The following is a 21,484-nucleotide window of genomic DNA, read 5'->3' as shown; positions in this document are numbered from 1 at the left end:
TGAGCTCATCCATCACCCAGGAAGCCGTCCTGTGTTCCTGTGTTTTCCTGCACTAAGGCCTTAAATTTGATACACTTTCCTTGTTTATGCACCTTGTTTATGCCACATCTTCTCAGTAAGTACAAAAAAAGTACACCAGAAAAATGCATTTTTACTGGGGCATTCAGAGCACTGGGCAGAAGTCACATGGTGGTAACACCTCCTGCAAGCCTTCCCCATGCCCCAGAGAAACGAGTTTTAAAGACTATCTTAAAAGTGACGTTTTCAAATACAATATCATACATCGATCTATGCGATCCAGGAAAAGCTTTGTTTGAATAACGGTGTATTTTATATTATTGCATTTCTTCACATGTTCAATAGAGAGACACACTAAGGAAAAACCTCCCAGGGCAGAAATCCTCTGCACAGAAGTAGTAAGGAAGAAGGCCCTTTCCTAGCTGAGTACATATTACACCAGCATGTGATACAAATCCCAAGCACACAGATTGCAAAGTCAGGAAGACATTGTTTTTAATCACATAACTTTACCTGGTAGTGGGGTGACCATCTGCTGTAGCTCAGCATCTTTACACAAGCAATGCACACTGGCTTCTCCATGACAAAGTCGTGTACAGCTAGAAGCAAGGCCCCAGCGAAGTTAGTTCCCTGTTCTCACACTAGCATTGAGATGAAGGGTGCTTCCTCCCTTGAGAGGGTCTGTCCAGGTTTCAGGAGTTCCAGACAGTTCAAAGGGAGGAGAAAACACTTAGAATTGCACGGGTCCTGGAGAGAAAGCCGTGGCAGGGAAGACTGAGCCTCTTATCAAATCCGCGTTTGCCCTTACGGTACGTAAGGCACGTATGGCAAGTACTGCACGTCGTGTGCGGCTGTGCAGGTCCCTTGCTCACTGGCTACAATTCTCTGCTTCTAGCTGCCTTTTTAGGGCTCACACATCTGGAAGAGCTTGACTTATCAAACAACAGCCTACAGAACTTCGACTATGGAGTGCTGGAAGATCTGTATTTTCTGAAACTCCTGTGGCTCAGAGACAACCCTTGGAGATGTGACTACAGTATCCACTACCTGTACTACTGGCTTAAGCACCACTATAACGTCCATTATAGCGGTCTGGAGTGCAAGACGCCCGAAGAGTACAAAGGCTGGTCTGTGGGGAAATACGTTCAGAGCTACTACGAAGAATGCCCCAAAGACAAGCTGCCAGCGTACCCTGAAGCCTTTGACCAGGACACAGAAGATGACGAATGGGAAAAACTCCACCGAGAGCACACAGTCAAGAAGCACCGAGTGAGAATCACCATCGTGGGATAGTGGCACCGTGCTGGGCCGGCGTCAGAAACCATGTTTACATTTTCATCGATCGTGACTGCTTAGACAGGTTACCTAGGTACAGAGGCTCCCTCTGACTACTTCCTAACTGTTACTATGTTGTATGATTTTAGTAATCTGGGGAAATCTGCATCCTGCTTATCCACCCTCCTGTGGACAGACTCTAATCACAGGATCCCACAGTGGCCCAGGACAGGTAGTGCAGGCCTACAAGCCCAACACTCAAGCTGAGGCAGGAGGATCATGATGCCAACCTGGGCTACATAGCCCTAAACAGTCTCAAAAGAACCAAACTATCCCTCACTGGTGATATGAGGGGCTTGGGCTTAATATGTCATTAGAATTTCATAGTGTCTTGCATATGTTTTTAATGGCTTTTTGAAATAAAAGTTAAAAATGTTTCATTTTTACATGTCTTCCTGTAACTCTTTATACAATCTGAAAAATGATCAAAATGAACAGTAACAATGAATTCTCTCCCCCCCCCCCTTCTGTCAACCTCTGCTGGGTTTGTTGTTTATTTGTTTGTTTTGGGTTTTTTCTTTTGTTTTTCAAGACAGGATTTCTCTGTATTGCTTTGCAGCCTATCCCAGAACTAGTTCTTATAGAGCAGGCTGGCCTCAAACTCACAGAGTTCCTCCTGCCTCTTCCTCCCGAGTGCTGGGATTAAAGGCATGCGCCACCACCACCCAGCTGACTTCTGCTGTTATTAATGCTTAAGGCAATTTAAACTTTAAGTAGATTTGCATTTTGGATTCCTGAATGCTCTAAAGTAAGGGTCTGGCAAACCCAATTCTCAAGCCCGACTCATTGACTAAAAGTAGAAAACATTGCCACAATAAGCAAGTAGAGAATATGAGACTTATGGTGTGAGAAGCCGGTCAGAGCAGCTCTGAGCAGCCTGGGTAGAAGGTGTGAACCTGAGGACCTGTAACCACCAGCGATGCGGAAACAGGGAAGGGGAGCCCAGCACTTCCTCCCAAGGTAATAAGACAAGGACCATAAAATTAGGATTCAGGGTCAGAGTCTGGAAAGAAAAAGACACAAAACAAGACATAGTACCAGAGACAACTGCAGAGAGGACGGGCACTCAAGGTAACCCCTGCGATCTGGGGTTTGGTCAGATCACCTGGAAAGCAGCTGTGCACAGAGGAAATAAATCTGACCTCGTCAGCTCGTGTACCAATAACCAGCAAGGCTCCGCACAGCAGGCAAACTGCAAAAAGGAGCGTGTATGGTCTTGCGTGAAGTGCCGTGTCCTGGGGTTCCTCCTCACACACAACATATTTTCATTTCTCTATCAAGACACCGGGTACATAGTTTAGGAACTGGTCACCCTATTTCTTGCACAACTGCCCTGAAAGGTGATCTGTTATACATAGTACCGAGTACTGTCTAAAGTGTCTCTGGATTCTGAGCGCTGTGCTAAAGGCTTCTCGTATTCTACTTGTAACTCACAGGATCCCCCTGGGACCATAATGTTACTGATCTTACAAAGAGGAGAAACCCACGGCTCAGGGAGTCGGAGAGCCTGGACAAAGCCATACAGCTGGGAGGGGGCAGAGCCATGAAAACCTTTGCTACTGCACAGGGAAACATAGTCCTTGCCATTGGCTACCTGCATCAGAATTTCCAGAGCCAGCTCCTGCCCTGCCTTGCCTCCCGCGGCCCCCACCCCCACCCCCGCCCCAGGAACACCAATGAGAGTAGCTGGCCAGAGAGACATTTGAATCTACGCTAATATGCACAGGAAATCAAGACAGACATGGAAAAGCAGAGGAAGTGCCAGCAGTGCTGGCTTGGGGTGTCTGTGTGGACTGTGAGGATCCAGACACCGTACTGAATTTACCTGTGGTTTGGATATGGAAAATTCAAACCCCATTTTACACACTGGGGGTCATTAAAGATGGTTTGCTTTACAGTGCCATCCAAGAGATACAGTGGATTTATTCATCATTTTCCACACGCCTCCAGAGAGAGTAGGAAGGATGAGGGCGGAACGCAGTCAAGACCTGGTGTTAGAGAAGCCAGGTGTTACCTCAGTCGAGGGCAGAGGATTAGCTCTAGTCACAGAGGATCAAGTACGAGTCACAAAAGGGTCCAAACTGTTCCCTGCCTCAAGTTTTTGGAGGCTAGTTGGGGATTTTATTGGTTGACTTTTATACCCAACATCCCCTGGGATGTACTTGGAAATAGGCTCTGGAACACATTATAATTAAGGAATTAGTCTTGACTGTCCCAGAGCTAAGAGAGTTAGAAGGCTGGTCTTGCTCAGAGCCTTAACTGAAGTCGTGTTTCTGAAAGCATAAGGGTTGTTCATTCCAAGTCAGAGCTTCAAGGAAGCACAGTCAGTCCCTCCACACCACCTGCTTACTTGACAGTGACTCTGCAGACTGACACTGGACATCCCTTTATGTTCAGCAGACAGCACAGTTCAGGGTTTGTGTGTGTGTGTGTGTGTGTGTGTGTGTGTGTGTGTGTGTATGTGTACACACTAGTAAAAATATGATAATAATTCTGAGGTATACATATTTGAGAAAGTATGCTTATCACTTGAGCATTTGGATAAAATTATGTTTTAAAATTTTTTCTTCTAGACTGAAGGTTCTCTGAGCATTTTAAGTAAAATTTGCTTTGAGTTGAAGTCCCCAGGCCTAAGCCTGTCACCGCTGGTCTGATGCCCAGTTACTTGGGAAAGACGGTTAACACTATGTAGTTCCTTTATTTCATTCACCGACACTTCCATCTGGGATACTCTTCTGCTCTGACATATGATATAGCTCAATAGCGAGTCTGCTTGCCTGGACTCCATACAAGCGCTCCACTGTCTGCCTTTCAAATGTCTTAAGATCCCACCCCACAGTTCATGGGCCTCCGGCTTTCCTTTCTGCGAGACACTGCTGGGCCAGATAGCCAAGAGGCTCAAAAGTTCTGCCAATATTTATCTTTCATCTTAAAATCAGAAAACCAAACCTCTGGCCAGAAATATGTGTAATTCTATACACACCAGTACAAGACGAGAACGGAGAATGGAAACACTTTGTCTTTACTGCACTCAAGGTTACAAGAATAAAAACTGGCTTTACTAAATCAGATTGGTGACAAATTAAAAATATCTCAGCAGTTGAGACAGGTTGCTTCCTTAAAAACAATATCAAGATTCGGTCAGATTTACCTACTTAACTATTGCTATGATGAAGATATTTGGGCCAAGAATCACTATATTTTAAAAGTAAACAGAAAAACTAAAACTCTTAAATTAAGAAAATATGTTTGAACTATTTTGATCCCAAAACAAGCATCGGTTTCATATATCTGGCCATCATATATGTCATTATTTGATATACTGAACACATAGTCAATACACCCATTGCATAGGAGAGAATTTTGGCCAATGAATTTTCATTCTTTGAAGATCTCTGGACTGTACGCAATCATAATAATGTAGCTCACTTACACTGCTCAGTGAGCCTGTCCGAAACACCAGGTAGCCTTCACAAGGAAGTAAGGTTCAAAAATCAGGAGAGAATTATAGCTATGTCTATGTTTTAAAAGAAGACATATAAATAATAAGAAAGGACAGTCGTACCCTGAGATAGAGTGTCACATGACATACTGGAACATGAACCATTATCTGAAACATACAAAGTGCTCCTAAAAGTCAACAGTGAGGAAATGGGCCCCACACATTGACGGAGCTAGTGTGGTGAGTACCTGCCTGCGATCCCAGCACTCAAGAGGCAGAGGCAAGACCACCAGCCAAGGCCAGCCAGGGCCGTGATGCTGCTGATGGCAGCAGAGCCATGGATGAGAGTGTGAGCACACGGAAGGAGCCTAAGACACCACGGAAACGCGAGAACAGCAGTGGGAGCCATCGCACACCTGCGAGAAGACCCACAGGCCAGGGCAGTGTTGGCACAAGTGTGAACAGCAGGGACTCTTCTTCACTGTCAGGAATGCAAAGCCGCGCTGGCATCCTGGAAAACTGCTTAGTGGATTCTCACTGCATTAAATAGACTCTCACTATATAATTACCAATTATCCTTCTTAACACCTAACCAAAAGAGTTGAAAACTTTTAGTTTAGCTCAGTATTTCTCAAAGGCCAGTTATAAATGTCTGGTTTCCAGCCTGCGGCACCACCAGGGGTCGGCAGAACCTCCAGACTAAAACCCAGACACCATGAGGGAAAATAAGCATGCTCTTTTTAGTCTCCTTGTGAGTTTTGTCTTGGCAGCAGAAAACTAACATGACTGACGTCTACACCAACAGGTGAGCACTTCATGCATGTGTCTACAGCTGTAACATGGCATGAAGCTTGAAGACATTGTGCTAAATGAGCTAGTCACCAAACTGCAACTAATCTGTTATCCCTCTCACGCTGAGTACTGACTCAGCACGTCCACATAGAACAAAGCACAATGGTGGTCAGAGAAGCTCTGGAAGGGAGGAAGTGGGGAGTCGGGGATTAACGGGTAATGAGATCCAGCTTGCTGTGACAGAACCGTCCTAGAGACAGATGGCCATGGCGGCACAATGTGAGGACACTGAATCCCACAGAACTGACACATATGGGGGTTAAAATGGTGATTTATACGCTGTGGGAAACTTTAAAAAGAGCAAAAAAAAAAAAAGAGCCACAAAGTTGGATGCTTGACACAATTGACAAAATCAACAACATATAAACTAGTCTGACCAAGAAAAAACAAACAACAAACTAAGATTACTAAAAATTAGACCTGAAACAGAACTTATTAGAGCCAACTTTACAGAAATAAAAAGGATTATAAGATAATACTAACAGCTGTACCCCAGCTACAGGAAGTGCTATCAACAGTTATACCCAGCTACAGGAAGTGCTATCAACAGTTATACCCAGCTACAGGAAGTGCTATCAACAGTTATTCCCCAGCTACAGGAAGTGCTATCAACAGTTATACCCCAGCTACAGGAAGTGCTATCAACAGTTATTCCCCAGCTACAGGAAGTGCTATCAACAGCTGTACCCCAGCTACAGGAAGTGCTATCAACAGCTGTATCTCAGCTACAGGAAGTGCTATCAACAGTTATTCCCCAGCTACAGGAAGTGCTATCAACAGTTATTCCCTAGCTACAGGAAGTGCTATCAACAGTTATACCCCAGCTACAGGAAGTCTATCAACAGTTATTCCAGCTACAGGAAGTGCTATCAACAGTTATACCCTAGCTACAGGAAGTGCTATCAACAGTTATACCCCAGCTACAGGAAGTGCTATCAATAGTTATACCCCAGCTACAGGAAGTGCTATCAACAGTTATTCCCCAGCTACAGGAAGTGCTATCAACAGCTGTACCCCAGCTACAGGAAGTGCTATCAACAGTTATACCACAGCTACAGGAAGTGCTATCAACAGTTATTCCCCAGCTACAGGAAGTGCTAGCAACAGTTATACCCCAGCTACAGGAAGTGCTATCAACAGTTATTCCCCAGCTACAGGAAGTGCTATCAACAGTTATACCCCAGCTACAGGAAGTGCTATCAACAGTTATACCCCAGCTACAGGAAGTGCTATCAACAGTTATACCCCAGCTACAGGAAGTGCTATCAACAGTTATATCCCAGCTACAGGAAGTGCTATCAACAGTTATTCCCTAGCTACAGGAAGTGCTATCAACAGTTATACCCCAGCTACAGAAAGTCTATCAACAGTTATTCCAGCTACAGGAAGTGCTATCAACAGTTATACCCCAGCTACAGGAAGTGTTATCAACAGTTATACCCCAGCTACAGGAAGTCTATCAACAGTTATACCCCAGCTACAGGAAGTGCTATCAACAGTTATTCCCCAGCTACAGGAAGTGCTATCAACAGCTGTACCTCAGCTACAGGAAGTGCTATCAACAGCTGTACCTCAGCTACAGGAAGTGCTATCAACAGTTATTCCCCAGCTACAGGAAGTGCTATCAACAGTTATACCCCAGCTACAGGAAGTGCTATCAACAGCTGTACCTCAGCTACAGGAAGTGCTATCAACAGCTGTACCTCAGCTACAGGAAGTGCTATCAACAGTTATTCCCCAGCTACAGGAAGTGCTAGCAACAGTTATACCCCAGCTACAGGAAGTGCTATCAACAGTTATACCCCAGCTACAGGAAGTGCTATCAACAGCTATACCCCAGCTACAGGAAGTGCTATCAACAGCTGTACCCCAGCTACAGGAAGTGCTATCAACAGTTATTCCCCAGCTACAGGAAGTGCTATCAACAGCTGTACCCCAGCTACAGGAAGTGCTATCAACAGCTGTATCTCAGCTACAGGAAGTGCTATCAACAGTTATTCCCCAGCTACAGGAAGTGCTATCAACAGTTATTCCCCAGCTACAGGAAGTGCTATCAACAGTTATATCCCAGCTACAGGAAGTGCTATCAACAGTTATACCCCAGCTACAGGAAGTGCTATCAACAGTTATTCCCCAGCTACAGGAAATGCTATCAACAGCTGTATCTCAGCTACAGGAAGTGCTATCAACAGTTATTCCCCAGCTACAGGAAGTGCTATCAACAGTTATACCCCAGCTACAGGAAATGCTATCAACAGTTATATCCCAGCTACAGAATGTTGACAAATTTTCAGGCATTCAAACTATCAAAACTGACTCAAGAAATAAAATCTAACTAAACAAATAAAATCTGTAGTAAACAAAGACTAAATTGAAATAAATTCAATTTCCCATTGAAATAAACAATGGGCGCCTCTGACAAAGACGAGCCCAGAGCAGATGGCTTCATTGGCAGATTCTACCCAATATTTAAAGGATTAGTCACATAGGGTAGGAGGGACAGCTGCAGCCCCAAACCAACCAGTCCCTGAGCACCCTGACTCTGAATGCAGAGTCAGTACACACCTTGAATCTGAGACCTGGGCCAGGGAAAGGAAATCTTTATCCCTGAACTCTGGACTAACCACATGTGCCCTGACTCTGAAACCAGTGTCAAAGAAACACACTTTGTCCCTAGAATCAGAGTCAGTGAAAGAAATATGCCCTAGTCCTACGATTAGTCAAAAGCTAAAAAGGACCAGTGAAAGAAACACAGTTTGGTCGTTAAATCAGAGCCACCTCTGCTCCTGACCAACTGAACTGACCAATCCCTAAGCAGGGAAAAACTACCCAATCCCTTTTCTCCCTGGGGAAACTCTGCCGCTAAGGAGCCCCATATAAGCCTCTCTGCCCTTTCAGTTAGAAGCTGCCATTAATCCCTCCCTCTGGCACTCTCCTGGATTCCTCCTTCCCAAATAAATCTCTTTCTCAAGAGTCTTGGGTGACGACCTTCATTCGCCGGCATAGAGAAGAACCTGACTGGGATGTTCCTTATGGGACTGAGCTGAAAAACCTTGCTGAGACACTCCTAGGGAGCCTGAGCAAGGCGGAGCAGATCCGAAGAACCTTGCTAGGATGCTCCTAGGGGCTGAGCAAAGCCGGGCCAAAAAAAAAAAAAAAAAAAAATAGTAACAACTTCTCACTATTGGAAGAGTTTGCTACATTTCTGCAGGGGCTTCCCATTTAGCAGAGCGTTTGCAAAGAAGAAACATCTTTGGCCAGAGAAGAAGCGGATAGCTCTGCTAGGATGTTCTCTTAAGGGAACAGAGAAGAGCTAGGCTGTAAGGGCTCTCCAGGAAAGCAGGATCACTGTGGGGAGACCATTCACCCCAGCTTCAGGTTGTCTGGCTTCCCGCTGAGTCAGGATATCTCTGCAACACTACAACTGTTACACATTCCCCTACAAGTAACACTAACCCTTCTCATATTCTTTAAGTAGAGAGAGAGAGAGATCTGAGAGAGAGAGAGAGACAGAGAGAGAGAGAATTGCCCTGAACTCATTCTTTAATGCCAGTACATCCAACAAGGACACCAAATAGATATCACAAGAAAGAAAACAAAAGACTAATATTCCTTTTTTTAAAAAAACATGCACAGTGCTGAGGAGTTCAGTCCAGAGAGAACCTTCATCTGGCGATGGATGGAGGTAGAGACAGAGACACACATTGGCGCACTGGACTTAACTCCCTAGATCCAAATGAGAAGCAGAAGGAGGGAAAACGTGAGCAAGAAAGGCAGGACCAGAGGGAATCTTCATCCGACGATGGATGGCGATAGAGACGGAGACCCACATTGGAGCACTGGACTGAGCCCCCAAGGTCCAAATGAGGAGCAGAAGGAAGGGGAACATGAAAAAGGAAATCAGGACCGTGAGGGGTGCATTCACCCACTGATACAAGGGGACTGATCTAATGAGAGCTCACCAAGGCAAGCTGGACTGGGACTGAACGAGCATGTGATCAAACCGGATTCTCTGAATGTGGCTGATATGGGGGCTGACTGAGAAGCCATTTACAATGGCACTGGGTCTTGTCTCCATGTACTGGCTTTTTGGGATCCTAGTCTGTTTGGAGGCTCACCTTGCTAGACCTGGAGGGAGGGGGGAGGAACTTGAACTTCCCACAGGGCAGGAAACCCTGACTGCTCTTTGGACTGGAGAGGGAGGAGGAGAGGGAGTGGGAGGAATGGGAGGGTATGGGGAGGAGGGGAGGAAGTGGAAATTTTTATAAATAAACAAATAAATAAAAAAATTAATCTGGCATAAGCAAAAAAAAAACCATGCAAACACCCTTAAGAAAATGCTAGACAATAAAATACAACGGTATATTCAAAGGACAGGACATGATTGGTCATAGAGAAGCAGCTGTGGGGGGGGGGGGACTGAGCACAGATGCAGACTAACTAGGAGGTGGAAAGGGACCATCGGGCACGAGACGATGGGGTAAATATGATCAAAATACATAATGTGCTTGCATGTTTTCTTTCTTGTGATAGCTATTTGGTCTCTCTCTCCTATGTGTAATTAGCATGTGCTAATAAAAACAATAATAATTAAAATCTATAGCAGCGACATCCCCACTAATATGTTTATTAAATGCCTTGATTTATGACTTTCTTTGGCTCGAAGACTATAAAAAGTTCAGGTGACAATTCCAGGAAACGTTATTCGGGGCAGCTCGGACCTGTGCTCCTGGGTCACAGTCGTTCTGATTTGATGAAAAATAAGCCAGTTTTTATTCCTTCGGCATGTAAAAGAACGGAAATGCAGAGAAGGTTCAATACACAAACACCACTTGGTGTGATCTATGCCAATATTAACAGAGCGGGAGGTGGGAAGCCAGTGAAGAAGGTAACACATTTGATAAAGACCCAGCACACTTACAAGAAAGGAAACTGTAGTGTAGGATATCAGAGAACTCCCTCAATGTGATCCAGAACACTGGGGGCGGGCACACCACCAGATAATGTCTGTAGTGTAGGATATCAGAGAACTCCCTCAATCTGATCCAGAACACTGGGGGCGGGCACACCACCAGATAATGTCTTACTTGTTATGAAAGTCTGAAACTTTCCTCTGAGACCAGGAACAAAGCAAGACTGTGAGCCTCTAGAGCTCCGTTCTCACAATTCCTCAGAAACTCTGTCCAGTGTCCACTACTGCTGCATCAAAACCATAAGTCAAACTGGAACTTTAAATATGACTGTCTGAGTTCGTTTTCTTTATTCAAAAATTACAGATTCAGTAAACAGTATATTTTTGATGTGTATTTCTTTATTGGGGGAGGGGATTTCTCTGTGCAGCTCTGGCTGTCCTAGAACTATCTCAGTAAGACCAGGCTGGCCTTGAACTCACAGAGATCCACCTGTCTCTGCCTCTGGGATTAAAGGCGTGTGCCACCAACAACAGCTCGATGTGTATGTATGTATGTGCCAGAGACAACAAAGCATAGCCCCCTCCAACTTGTGGTTCCTGGGATGCAGGAATCAGCTCCCTCCAGGCAACCCAGTGGCAGCTAAATGAGCGTGTTGTGTTACTTGAAGACCAAGGAGGAAACACCTACATGCCCCAAGGACCGCTTCTATGGCATCTGCATATGCATTTGACAGTGTTACAGATGATTCTGATTATAGCAATTCTAGTTCACTTGTTCTGCATGTTCTTTTTCTCCTTCCACACCAGTGGCTTCTGAAAATATGGATGTGCTGTCTGATAATATGAGTCTTCCTGATCTGACAGAGTGGGCAGGCATTCAAGGTGTAAAACAGGTTTTGGAAAAAAAAAAAACTGACTGATGAAAGAATTGGGGAAATTTGGGGGAAATGCAGAAATTATTCTTTGCCTGATTACAAAACTTGGCAAAAGAATTATACTGAAACAGAAAGGAACTTGGCTATGATGAATAGTTTCTGAGGAACCTAGGGCTTTAAGGGCCGACTGCCTATGCCTTATAAATCAAAATTGGAATCATGAGGAACCACCATGGGGAAGGTACGACAATGGAGTAAAACCCACTGAACCATGCTTCTGTAAACTGCAAGTAGTCTGCCTCTGAGATAAAAGCCTCAGAAGTTGTTTTATGATTAACTCAGCTAAGAATTAAGAATGCAGAGGTTGGCATGGGGCTTAGGAACTGGGAAAATATCATGATGAATGATGTTCTGAGTTCAAAGACTCTTTGTACTTCCTGTGAACTGCTTTGCCCATGTAATAATTAACCCGTGACAAGAAAAGAAAAAGAATCATTTTCCTTGTGTAAAATTTTACAATAAAAGACTGAGGTTTGAAGCTCAGTAGAAGAAGAGGAACCTGCCCTGCAGCTGATAGCCTGTCAGCTTGCATCAGAATCCTGAGTTTGTGTACTCATTTTGCCTTCCAGACATCCCAGATTCGAGACCCACTTCTCTGCTGAGACTGGTCCCCGACATGTATGTATAGAGATATATGTGGAGGGATATAAAGAAACAGAAACAGAGTCAAAGAGAGTAAGGTTTATAGTTATTTTATCTACCTTTAAGTCTACAAAAGTCAGCCACTATGAAAATCAATATGGCGGTTTCTCAGAAAACTGAAAATCAATTTACCTCAAAACCCAACAATACCAATCTTGGGCATATATCCAAAAACTGCCTAACATACCACAAGAATACTTGCTCAGTTATGTTCATAGCAGCATCATTTGTAATATCCAGAACCTGGAAACAACCTAGATGTCTCACAACTGAAGAATGGATAAGGAAAATGTGGTACATTTACACAATGGAGTTTTACTCAGCTGTAAAATCAATGACATTATGAAATTTGCAGGCAAATGGATGGAACTAGAAAAAAAATCATCCTGAGTGAGGCCACCCAGGCCCAGAAAGACAAACACGGCATGTACTCACTTATTAGGGGACATTAGCTGTGAAGTAAAGGATAACCATGCTACCATCCACAGACACAGCGAGGGTAGGTAGCAAGGAGGGCCCATGGGGAAAATACATGGATCTCCCTGGGCAGGAAAAACAGAAGAGATCTCCAGGGTGGACTGGCAAGGGTGGGCGTGGGAACTCGGGGGACAGGGCTAGGGTGTGAAGGGGGCAAGCACTGAAGGAGATGGCCGAAAAGGGGGGCCGTTCAGGATACAAGGGAAACTCTCACGAATCTACAAAGATGACCCCAGCTAAGCAATAGTGACTACGTAGCCTGAACTGGCCATCTCCTGTGATCAGATTGGTGACTTCCCCAATTGTCAATCCAGTAACTGATAGAAACAGATGCAGAGACCCACAGGCAAACATTGAGCCAAGCTCAGGGAATCCTGCTGAAGAGAGGGAGAAGGGATTGTAGGAGTCAAAGGGGTCAAGGGCACTGCAAGAAAACCCACAGAAACAACTAACCTGGCTCATAGGAACTCACGGAGTGTGAACCAACTGCATGGGACCGACGTAAGCCCTCTACACATGTATGACAGCTGTGCAGCTTGGTCTACTGCAGGACTCCCAACCGTGGGAGCAGAGGCTGTCTATAAAGCTCTGGCCAGCTCTTGGGAACCTGTTCCTCATCCTGGATTGCCTTAGCCATGATACAGCGGGGTGCTTGGTCTTATGGCCACGTGATACACCATGCTGTGCTGATACCCATGAGAGGCCGCCCCCTTTGGAGCAGAAACAGAAGAGGAGTGGACTGGGGGGAGGGGAGGGAACGGGAGGACAGGAGGGAGGGGAAACTGTGGTTCAGATGTAAAATGAATAAATCAATTTTTAAAAACACTACAAAAAGCAATCAGTTCAAATGGTGAAACAAAGAGAAGTTAAATCTCTCTCTCTCTCTCTCTCTCTCTCTCTCTCTCTCTCTCTCTCTCTCTCTCCCCAGCTAAATTCCAAAACAATGAACTTTTTCAAAACATGTGTAATATGAGCCAGGCTTGGTGGTGTATGCTTTTAATCCCAGCAATCAGGAGTCAGAGGCACATGGATCTCTCTGAACTTGAAGCCAGTCTGGTGTTTATAATAAGCTCCAGGATTACCAGGGTTACATAGAGAGACCCTATCTCAAAAAACAAGAAACAAAATCTATAATATACCTAGAATATAAATCAGAAAGGATCTTAGTACATCAGAAATTAGTGGTTCCTTAAGAATCAGAGACTTGATGGGTAGTAGTGCACACACCTTTAATCCCAGCACTCAGGGGCAGAGGCAGGCGGATCTCTATGAGCTCAAGACCAGCCTGGTCTACAGAGTGAATTCCAAAACATCCAGGGCTACATAGAGAAACCCTGTCTCAGAAAACTAAATTAAAAATTAAAAAACAACCAGAGACTAATGTGACCAGATTGAATGAGTTGCAGATATGTAGGAATGGCTTGTGTGGAAATGAGAATAACATTATATTTTTACATGGGCATAGCCATGAAATTTAAGAGTGTGAGAACATTGACAGTTTTCTCATTAAAAGTATAAAAAAAGGGAGCTAGGTATCAGGCCAGACATCTGCATATCTGTGTCCTTTTCAACACCTCAAAGGAGGGCCTAGGCAACAGAATTAAAATGAGGAGAAGGAGACAAGACTAGGAATGAACACACAGTAATCGCATGTGTGACAATGTGGTATGCGTGACTGTCTGCCTGGGCACCGGAGAGAACGGGATGAAAAACTATGCAAACAGGAAGAGTTTAACGTCTTCCAGTCACACGGTGCAATCATTCACAAGGCGATAATTTTCTTCAGTACCAGTAGCAACTAAATGAGTCACTTTTCCACAGTGTCTTTATTTATAATATAATACAAAGACATACTCCTCATGCATTTCCTTCTTGTTTCACCAAACTTGTTCCAGTGCCCTGTTGTGTATTTGGAGTGTTCTATTCCCACGCATGTCTTTATGTTACTCTATGTATATGTCCTTAAGATTGCGGTTGTCTCAAAATAAGAATTAAGGTGTATGTATATTATTTTTCCAATTAGAATTCTTCATAAAACTTAAGCTCTATACAGGGTATAAGTGTGTGTGTGTGTGTGTGTGTGTGTGTGTGTGTGTGTGTGTGCCACTCTGTAACTTGATTTTTCTTCTTACTACTGTCATATTTTCCAAAGTAAGATGTTAAATGTGTGTATGGATTTTTTCCCATTGTCTGGAATCAGTTGGCTAAATACTTTTAATATCCATTGTTCCCTCTGGGAATACATATGGTGAGTAAAAAAGAGAATCTCAGAGAACACATGGGTCAAAGACAAACAGCAAAGCGGAAGCACAAAGTGGCCTTGGGGAACTGGAAACACCCTTAACACCCTAGACAAGAAAGCAAGAAAGTAAATTATGGCACATCTACTACACAAGGATTATTTTACAGTCAGTGAAAAGAATTTAGTAAATCTATGTACAATGACACAGAAAAATTTCCAAGATGAAGGAAAATGCAAACAGCATGATCTTCTTTATGCTGCAAGATAAACCTGTCCTTAAAACCTTCGGGGCTAACAGTGAGGAAATGGGAGCCAGAGGAATGCAAAGTCAACTTGGTTTTTAAATCTTCCCCATGTCAATGTCATCCTAGAAGAATTGACAGAGTGGGAGCCTTTCCATGAGTGAGCAAGTGGCTAGAGGAGGTGAGAAGGGGTGCTGCCAATGCCTAGTGTCAGACATTGTTAAATGAGAATATATTCTTATAGCATTAGCAGAGAGATTGGTGATGCATGCGTGGATTCCAGACAATAAGACGACAGACAAAGGACCATTTCCCAGAGCACGCAATCCAGCCACACTGAAGTGCCCCCTGAGCATTTCTCTCACTTTGACTGGATACATCGGAGCAAGGCGGGCACTGGCCTGAGACACTTACTGATGGCCTTTAGGGTTTTTGTTCGGAAGAGACACCCTCGAAAATTCAGGCGCAGCACAGTTAGACGCCACTTTTGCAAAGTAGTCACCACACATTTATCGGCAATGTTTTTCGATGTGGAAAAATCAATCTAGAAAGGATAAATAAAAAGCGTTAAGAAATAAGATCTGTTTCATACAAGACTTTTAAAGCACCAAACCCTAGAAGCCGTTCATGCCGTCGTTCCCAAACAGCCAAAGAGACTAAAGGTTGGAGCTCTCCAATACACAGATCTCACAGATAAAGACTATACTTGCAAACAGACTTCCAAAAGGGTTGGGTTTGGCCATGAAAAATAAAGCACACTCAGAGGACACTTTTGAACACGTGTTTTCAAGCTGGGGGATTGAGCACTCTGTCACTGGACCACATACTCCCTATACATACAGCATCAGCGCCTTTGTGAGTTAAGACACACAGAGCCGAAAACAGTGAGATTTCATACATCAAGAAGCTGGGAGAGCTCAGAAAATTTGTAACAGCAAGTATTCTTTAATTTCATATACTTCTGTGATTATCCGGCAATGCAGTATGTGCCCTGACCCATGAGAACCTGCAATCACATGTGTATATAAAAGAATGAGGAGCAGAATTTCAATAGCAAAGGGTGATGACCTAATGTCTTCAGTGAGACCGGCAGAATAATCGGAGAAACTGCATATGGCAGACACCGGACAGGGCGAAAGAACATGCTACAGCAAACTAGCGCCTAAACCATCACAGCCCAACTGTGCTACCCTCTAACTCAGTTCAGAGACAAAATTCCTTACCTAGGAATTTCGGGATAAACTGTTTTCATGAATATTACTTGATACCATTCTTTTGATGAGAGTTGTTTCTCAGAACTCGGGATTCCATTTTAAAACCTGGAGAGCAGGGATCCTGTGCCACCAATTAGGGGCAGGGCAGTTGGCAGGTGACCCGTTTCCCCATTAATGTTTACTAATAAGGTGCACACTGCGGTCAACCACAATTTTGAGTTCTAACCCAGGCACTTGCTAGTATGGGCTATGATTGAACTAACTCGTTTTTCTCCCCTGGAAAATGAGGAAAATGGCAGTGCCTGACTAGGGAGGTGACAGGGATAGCGTCTGGAATAGCACTGAGAGAACAGGCTGGGCTTAAACTGCAGCTGTCTGTTACTAGTTCAAACACGGTGACCAATCGTCACAAAATGTGAAGCAAAAACGCCTTCTCAAACTGCGCGAGGCGCGTAAACAAGCCTGCTTGATATTGTCAGTGCGCCTGCGCACGCAAAACGCCCGCACGCACAGCCCCGCATTTTCTAACGTGAACTTCAGGCTAACGTCTTCACACTGCCGTTGTCCTAATGCTATCTCTGCGTGCTTTACAAGGTGGAAATGACCACTTCTCGTCCCAGAGAGACTCCAAGGAGTCTCGCGGACACAATAAAAATGGAGCATGTGCTGTCCCTTGGTGACTTCTGTCTCTTGGATGGCACTGTAATCTCAACAGCCTCGAGCTTCAGGGGCCGCCAACTTCCCTACTTGCTGAAGTTAGTTCACAGCTGGCTTCATCACGGTCCCTCACGGATAATGACTGGGGGACGGATGACACCATGCACTCAGACTCAACAGCGGCCAGGCGGCCAGGCACTAGGTACGAAATCTGTTAAACTCTCTTACAGAAGCTCAGAGGAGCGAGCAAGGTGCCAGCAGCTATAGACAAGAGTCAACTCCGTGCCCATGCACCCCCCCCCCCCCGCCAGGCCACCATTCAGTCCCAAAGGGACCGCCCCGTTCTCCTGTGTGTGATACTGGCCAGGAGCTAAGACGTTAGCTATGCCTGATTGAGTTTTAGTTTAAGAAAGTGTTCCTAAAACCTGAGTCTGCAGAGGCTTGTGAAGGTAGTTGATGTTACTCTGAGTTCCCCACGCTACAAACTGAGTGAGTGGGTGGAGCCTAAGAGTTGGTATTCCCCGCCCCCCACCAGCTCTCCTGTGGGGCTGATGCTCTTGGTTTCAGGGCCACACTGGGAGACCAGATGGTTTAAAAACAAAAAACAAAAAACAAAAAACAAAAACAAAAACCCAACAGTTTCTTGTTTATGTGATAGCTGTTCTGGAAAACTAAAAGAGAAAAGTGAATACAAAAGCTCTGGAGGATTAAAAAAAAAAAAAAAAAAAAGCAGAGACACTATTAAAGCCTGACCCTGCAGAAGCCTGGCAGGAATCAGGAAAGGCCAGCACTTTTGCCCAGAGAGCGTTGGATACAGGTGTAGAAAACGCGCGCCCAAGGCAGGAAAGAACAAAGCCAGAGTCAAGCCTGTTCTCGGGTTCTACCTCCTCTTTTTTCTGCTTTCCCGTCAGTGTTCAAGCATGGCACAATTGTGAGGAGATCCGTTTATCAGTCAGTCCTAACTAGCCAGAGTCCATATAAATGCCTGTTCCCATCAGTTCTGCATGCCTAAGGAAACGCCTTCTCTGTTTTGGAACTAGCCTTACAGTTATGAGCTATGAGGTGCCCCCTGCCCCAGCGATGGAGAGATGGTTTAGCAGTTAAGAGTACTTGCTGATGGTCCAGAGGAGCCGGGTTCATTCCCAGGACCCACACAGTGGCTCACAACCTTCTGTAACTCCAACCGCAAAGGATATAATGACTTCTTCCTGCAGGCTCCAGGCACGCATGTGGTGCATAGGCACACGTGCAGGCAAAATACCCAGACACATAAAATAGTTATAAAACTAATAACGAAGAAAAAAATTTCTTTTTTTTTCCCAGACCGGGGATGGATGGGGTGTTAAGATAGGGTTTCACTATGAAGCTCTGGCTGTCCTGGAACTCAAAGAGATTTGCCAACCTGCCTCCTGAGTGCTGCCATCAAAGATGTGCACCGTCATGCCTAGCTCATTGGCGGGAATAAGAACAGAGACAATGAAACAAGGATGAACTGCACCTTATCCAACAAAATGGAGCTTTGCTTCAGTCTGAAAATAATATCCAACGTACATGTCCTGCCACTGAAATTTTAAAGCACGGATAATGTTATTGTCTATTTTTACCTCTTCCTCCAGGTTTGTGCTGACAAAAGCCACAACAAACCAAAAAAAACACAAACAATAAGCATTTCCTGCTGGTGGTCACAGAGGAGGGGGGAGCATGAATAACGCAGCATTTCTACAGGGCTTTCCATGAGCCCATTCCCGGCTGCCTTCCAGGAGAACCACGCCTTCCCGCACATCTACTTACGGCGTTCCACAGGAAGCCCCTCTGTGTCATTGCCATCCAGGAGCGGTTCACTTGGCCACACGTGATCGTGTCTCTAAAGCTGAGGTACAAGAAAATCTAAACATAAAGAAAAGAAACACATCATTTTGAATGATCTATGAATTTGGGTGTAAATCTTCCATTGTGTGTGTTAGTAATGATCTATGAATTTTGGTGTAGATCTTCCATTGTGTGTGCTGTCCATATACAAGGCATTTAAGGGCTGGAGTTGTATCCCCAGGGAGGAATTTTATCTGAAGTCCGAGAATTCATCAGTTGCTGCCTCCTATCACGTGATGTGATGCCATCCCTTTCTAAAGATGCGCTGTGTGTCACATGCTTTTTGTTCTCTGTTCTTTCTTTTTTTCTTTTAGTTTGTTTGTTTGGAGACAGTATCTCACTGTACAGCTCTGCTTAACCAGGAATTTGTTATGTAAACTAGGCTAGCCTCGAAGTCACACACACACACACACACACACACACACACGCACACCTCAAATTTTAAACACTAGATGATAATAGCCTAAGAGTGGAGAGAGGAACTAATACTCAATCACTCTAAATTCAGTCTCTGCTCAGGAAGGAAGTATACCCATTCATTCACATCAGGTCTTAGCAAAGGGTGCACATGGTGCACTCACCTTGGTTTAAACAACACAAGGAAGGGCTGCCTTTGAGTAAGATGCCGTGAAAACTCAGGAAGCATTCCAGAGTCTTCAAACGGCATTCTAAATGTTTGTATTTATTCTCATAGATAAATGCTACTCTTGGCCTTAGCCAGAGAATCTCCTCTTTCTAGTGAACATTGGTAAATGTGAGGTTCATAGCACCGAGAATAAGTGACGGCTGATGGCTGACCCCTAATCAATACTGTCATGTCCTCAGAGAACACTGCGGAAGAGGAGGCGGGAAGAGCGTGAGAGCTGGGAGAGCCGGAGGACAGGAAGGGCCGTGGAATAGCTCCGTCTGGGCACAGTCCACAGCAGCGGCAGACGCCTGTGAAGAGCGTAAGAGCCGGAGGACGGGAAGGCCCGTGGAATAGGCGTCTCAGGCAGGCTGACGTCATCCCGAGAACAGAGGACCATCAAATAAATAGGTCAACAGACCATGTCTGTGAACCAGAAGTCACAATAATAACGTAAAAGGAACTACATCAAAACACTATATAAACACTAAATACGTGCAATCTTAGAGACCTGGACAAGACAACCTCACCAAGTACCCAAGGAACAGACGTTACGAACAGTAACAATACCAAGATGCCAATTCTATCTGAAGTCTACAGATTCAATGAATTCTGTCAAATTTCCAAAGGCTCCTTTTACAGAAATGGAAGCCAGTTCTCAAATTCACATGAAATTGCAACAAGTCTCAAACAGCCAAAACAACTTTTAACTGACTTCAAACTGAAAACAAAGCTGCGACAATCAAATATGAATAACATACAGATCAATGAGTTGGGATGGGGAGTTCAGAAATGCATTTACATAAACGCTAGTTTATATTCAACAGGAAGTCAAACCGTTCAGCGGAGAAAGAATGGTTTCTCAATAGACAGTGCTGAGACAACTGGGCTCCCAGATATAAAGAATGGATACAGGACACTTCTATGCCTTGCTCCATATTAAAAAAAAAAAAAATCTTTACCCAAAATGAGCCAATGACCTAAATATAGGAACTAAAACTAAAAACTCCCTAGGAAAAAACATAAAGGTAAATCTTATGATATCAAAAGCACAAACAATACAGGAAAAGATAACTCAGATTTCATCAAAATGTAAAACTTCCACACATTAAAGAACCCTGCAAAGGGGTGAACGGTCACCTTCTGTATTGTCCCTGTGTCACTGTGTTACGGATGTAGACTTGTACACGTCTACATACATGTGTGAGAGTGTTCGTGCCCAGGAAGCCACAAGCTGGCACTAGGATGTCTTTCTCAACTGCTTCCCTACATTTATTTACTTCCTTCCCTAGTTATTTACCACAGCCTTTCAACGACCTTGGAGACCGACAGTTCGGCTACACTGGCCAGTCAGTGAGTCCCCAGGATCTGCCTTCACGCCTGTGCCCCAAGTACTTTAGACACTGAGATTCCTCCGCAGCCTCATTACCATATGATTTTCATTAGTAAACTTACCCATATTTTAGGATTAAGTCATCCTCAATGGTAAATTCTAATAGGATATTAATTACGGCAACAACAACACACCCATATCTAGACGGATCTTACCACCATGCAGACGGTCAAGTCTGTGTGACTGATTTGGACTGTCACCTACAACCTATGCTGAGGCTGTTGTTTACATAGTAAAGAAGCTATTCCAATAGAATTGCTGAATGCCTTTCCCAGTATGTGTGCCTTTGACACTTTTCCTGGTGTGTAAAGAGTTACTTGCTTATTCATTAGCTCATTTAACACTTATAGGTGCCCATTTCACAATGTCATACCTCATTACCTCCATATGAAGTTGCCCAGAGATGTTTGAAAAGGGGGGGTGCTCCATATTTCCATGTGGAATAAGCATTTCAGACCTACACTTTACCACAAACCTACTTTCTCCTAAGGAATGGGGCCATCATTACATAATATATAAGGAATTTTCAGATGTTCATAGGCAAGAACCCTTGGAAACACTAAAAATTAATTCCACATGCAACACTGACTGTTGCCAAGTTAGCTCCCGGGAAGTGGGATGGGGGTGAG

The 21,484-nt window shown here is 44.4% G+C and overlaps 2 protein-coding genes and 1 long non-coding RNA gene across 3 annotated transcripts in view; 2 read left to right on the top strand and 1 right to left on the bottom strand.

The window, feature by feature from the left end:
* Nucleotides 1–1,739, top strand: part of Lrrc17 (leucine rich repeat containing 17) — a 29,591-nt gene extending 27,852 nt beyond the window's left edge. Inside the window, exon 4 of the mRNA XM_048433519.3 lies at nucleotides 914–1,739. Coding sequence (XP_048289476.3) covers nucleotides 914–1,311 — 398 coding nt within the window. The 3' untranslated portion in view covers nucleotides 1,312–1,739. The remainder of the gene's footprint in view (nucleotides 1–913) is intronic.
* Fbxl13 (F-box and leucine rich repeat protein 13) overlaps nucleotides 1–21,484 on the bottom strand; it is a 171,681-nt gene that overhangs the window by 95,527 nt on the left and 54,670 nt on the right. Inside the window, exons 8-9 of the mRNA XM_048433517.3 lie at nucleotides 18,760–18,855; nucleotides 15,512–15,641 (exon numbers count right to left, since the gene is read on the bottom strand). Coding sequence (XP_048289474.3) covers nucleotides 15,512–15,641; nucleotides 18,760–18,855 — 226 coding nt within the window. The remainder of the gene's footprint in view (nucleotides 1–15,511; nucleotides 15,642–18,759; nucleotides 18,856–21,484) is intronic.
* Nucleotides 16,824–20,606, top strand: LOC125399902 (uncharacterized). The gene is made up of 3 exons (XR_015736883.1): nucleotides 16,824–17,170; nucleotides 18,585–18,843; nucleotides 19,663–20,606. It is a non-coding gene; the product is annotated as an uncharacterized LOC125399902 (long non-coding RNA).

The sequence above is a fragment of the Myodes glareolus genome, chromosome 27, assembly GCF_982192425.1.
Source record: "Myodes glareolus chromosome 27, mMyoGla1.1, whole genome shotgun sequence".
NCBI classification, from domain to species: Eukaryota; Metazoa; Chordata; class Mammalia; order Rodentia; family Cricetidae; genus Myodes; species Myodes glareolus.
This window is presented reverse-complemented; position numbering and strand designations above follow the sequence as displayed.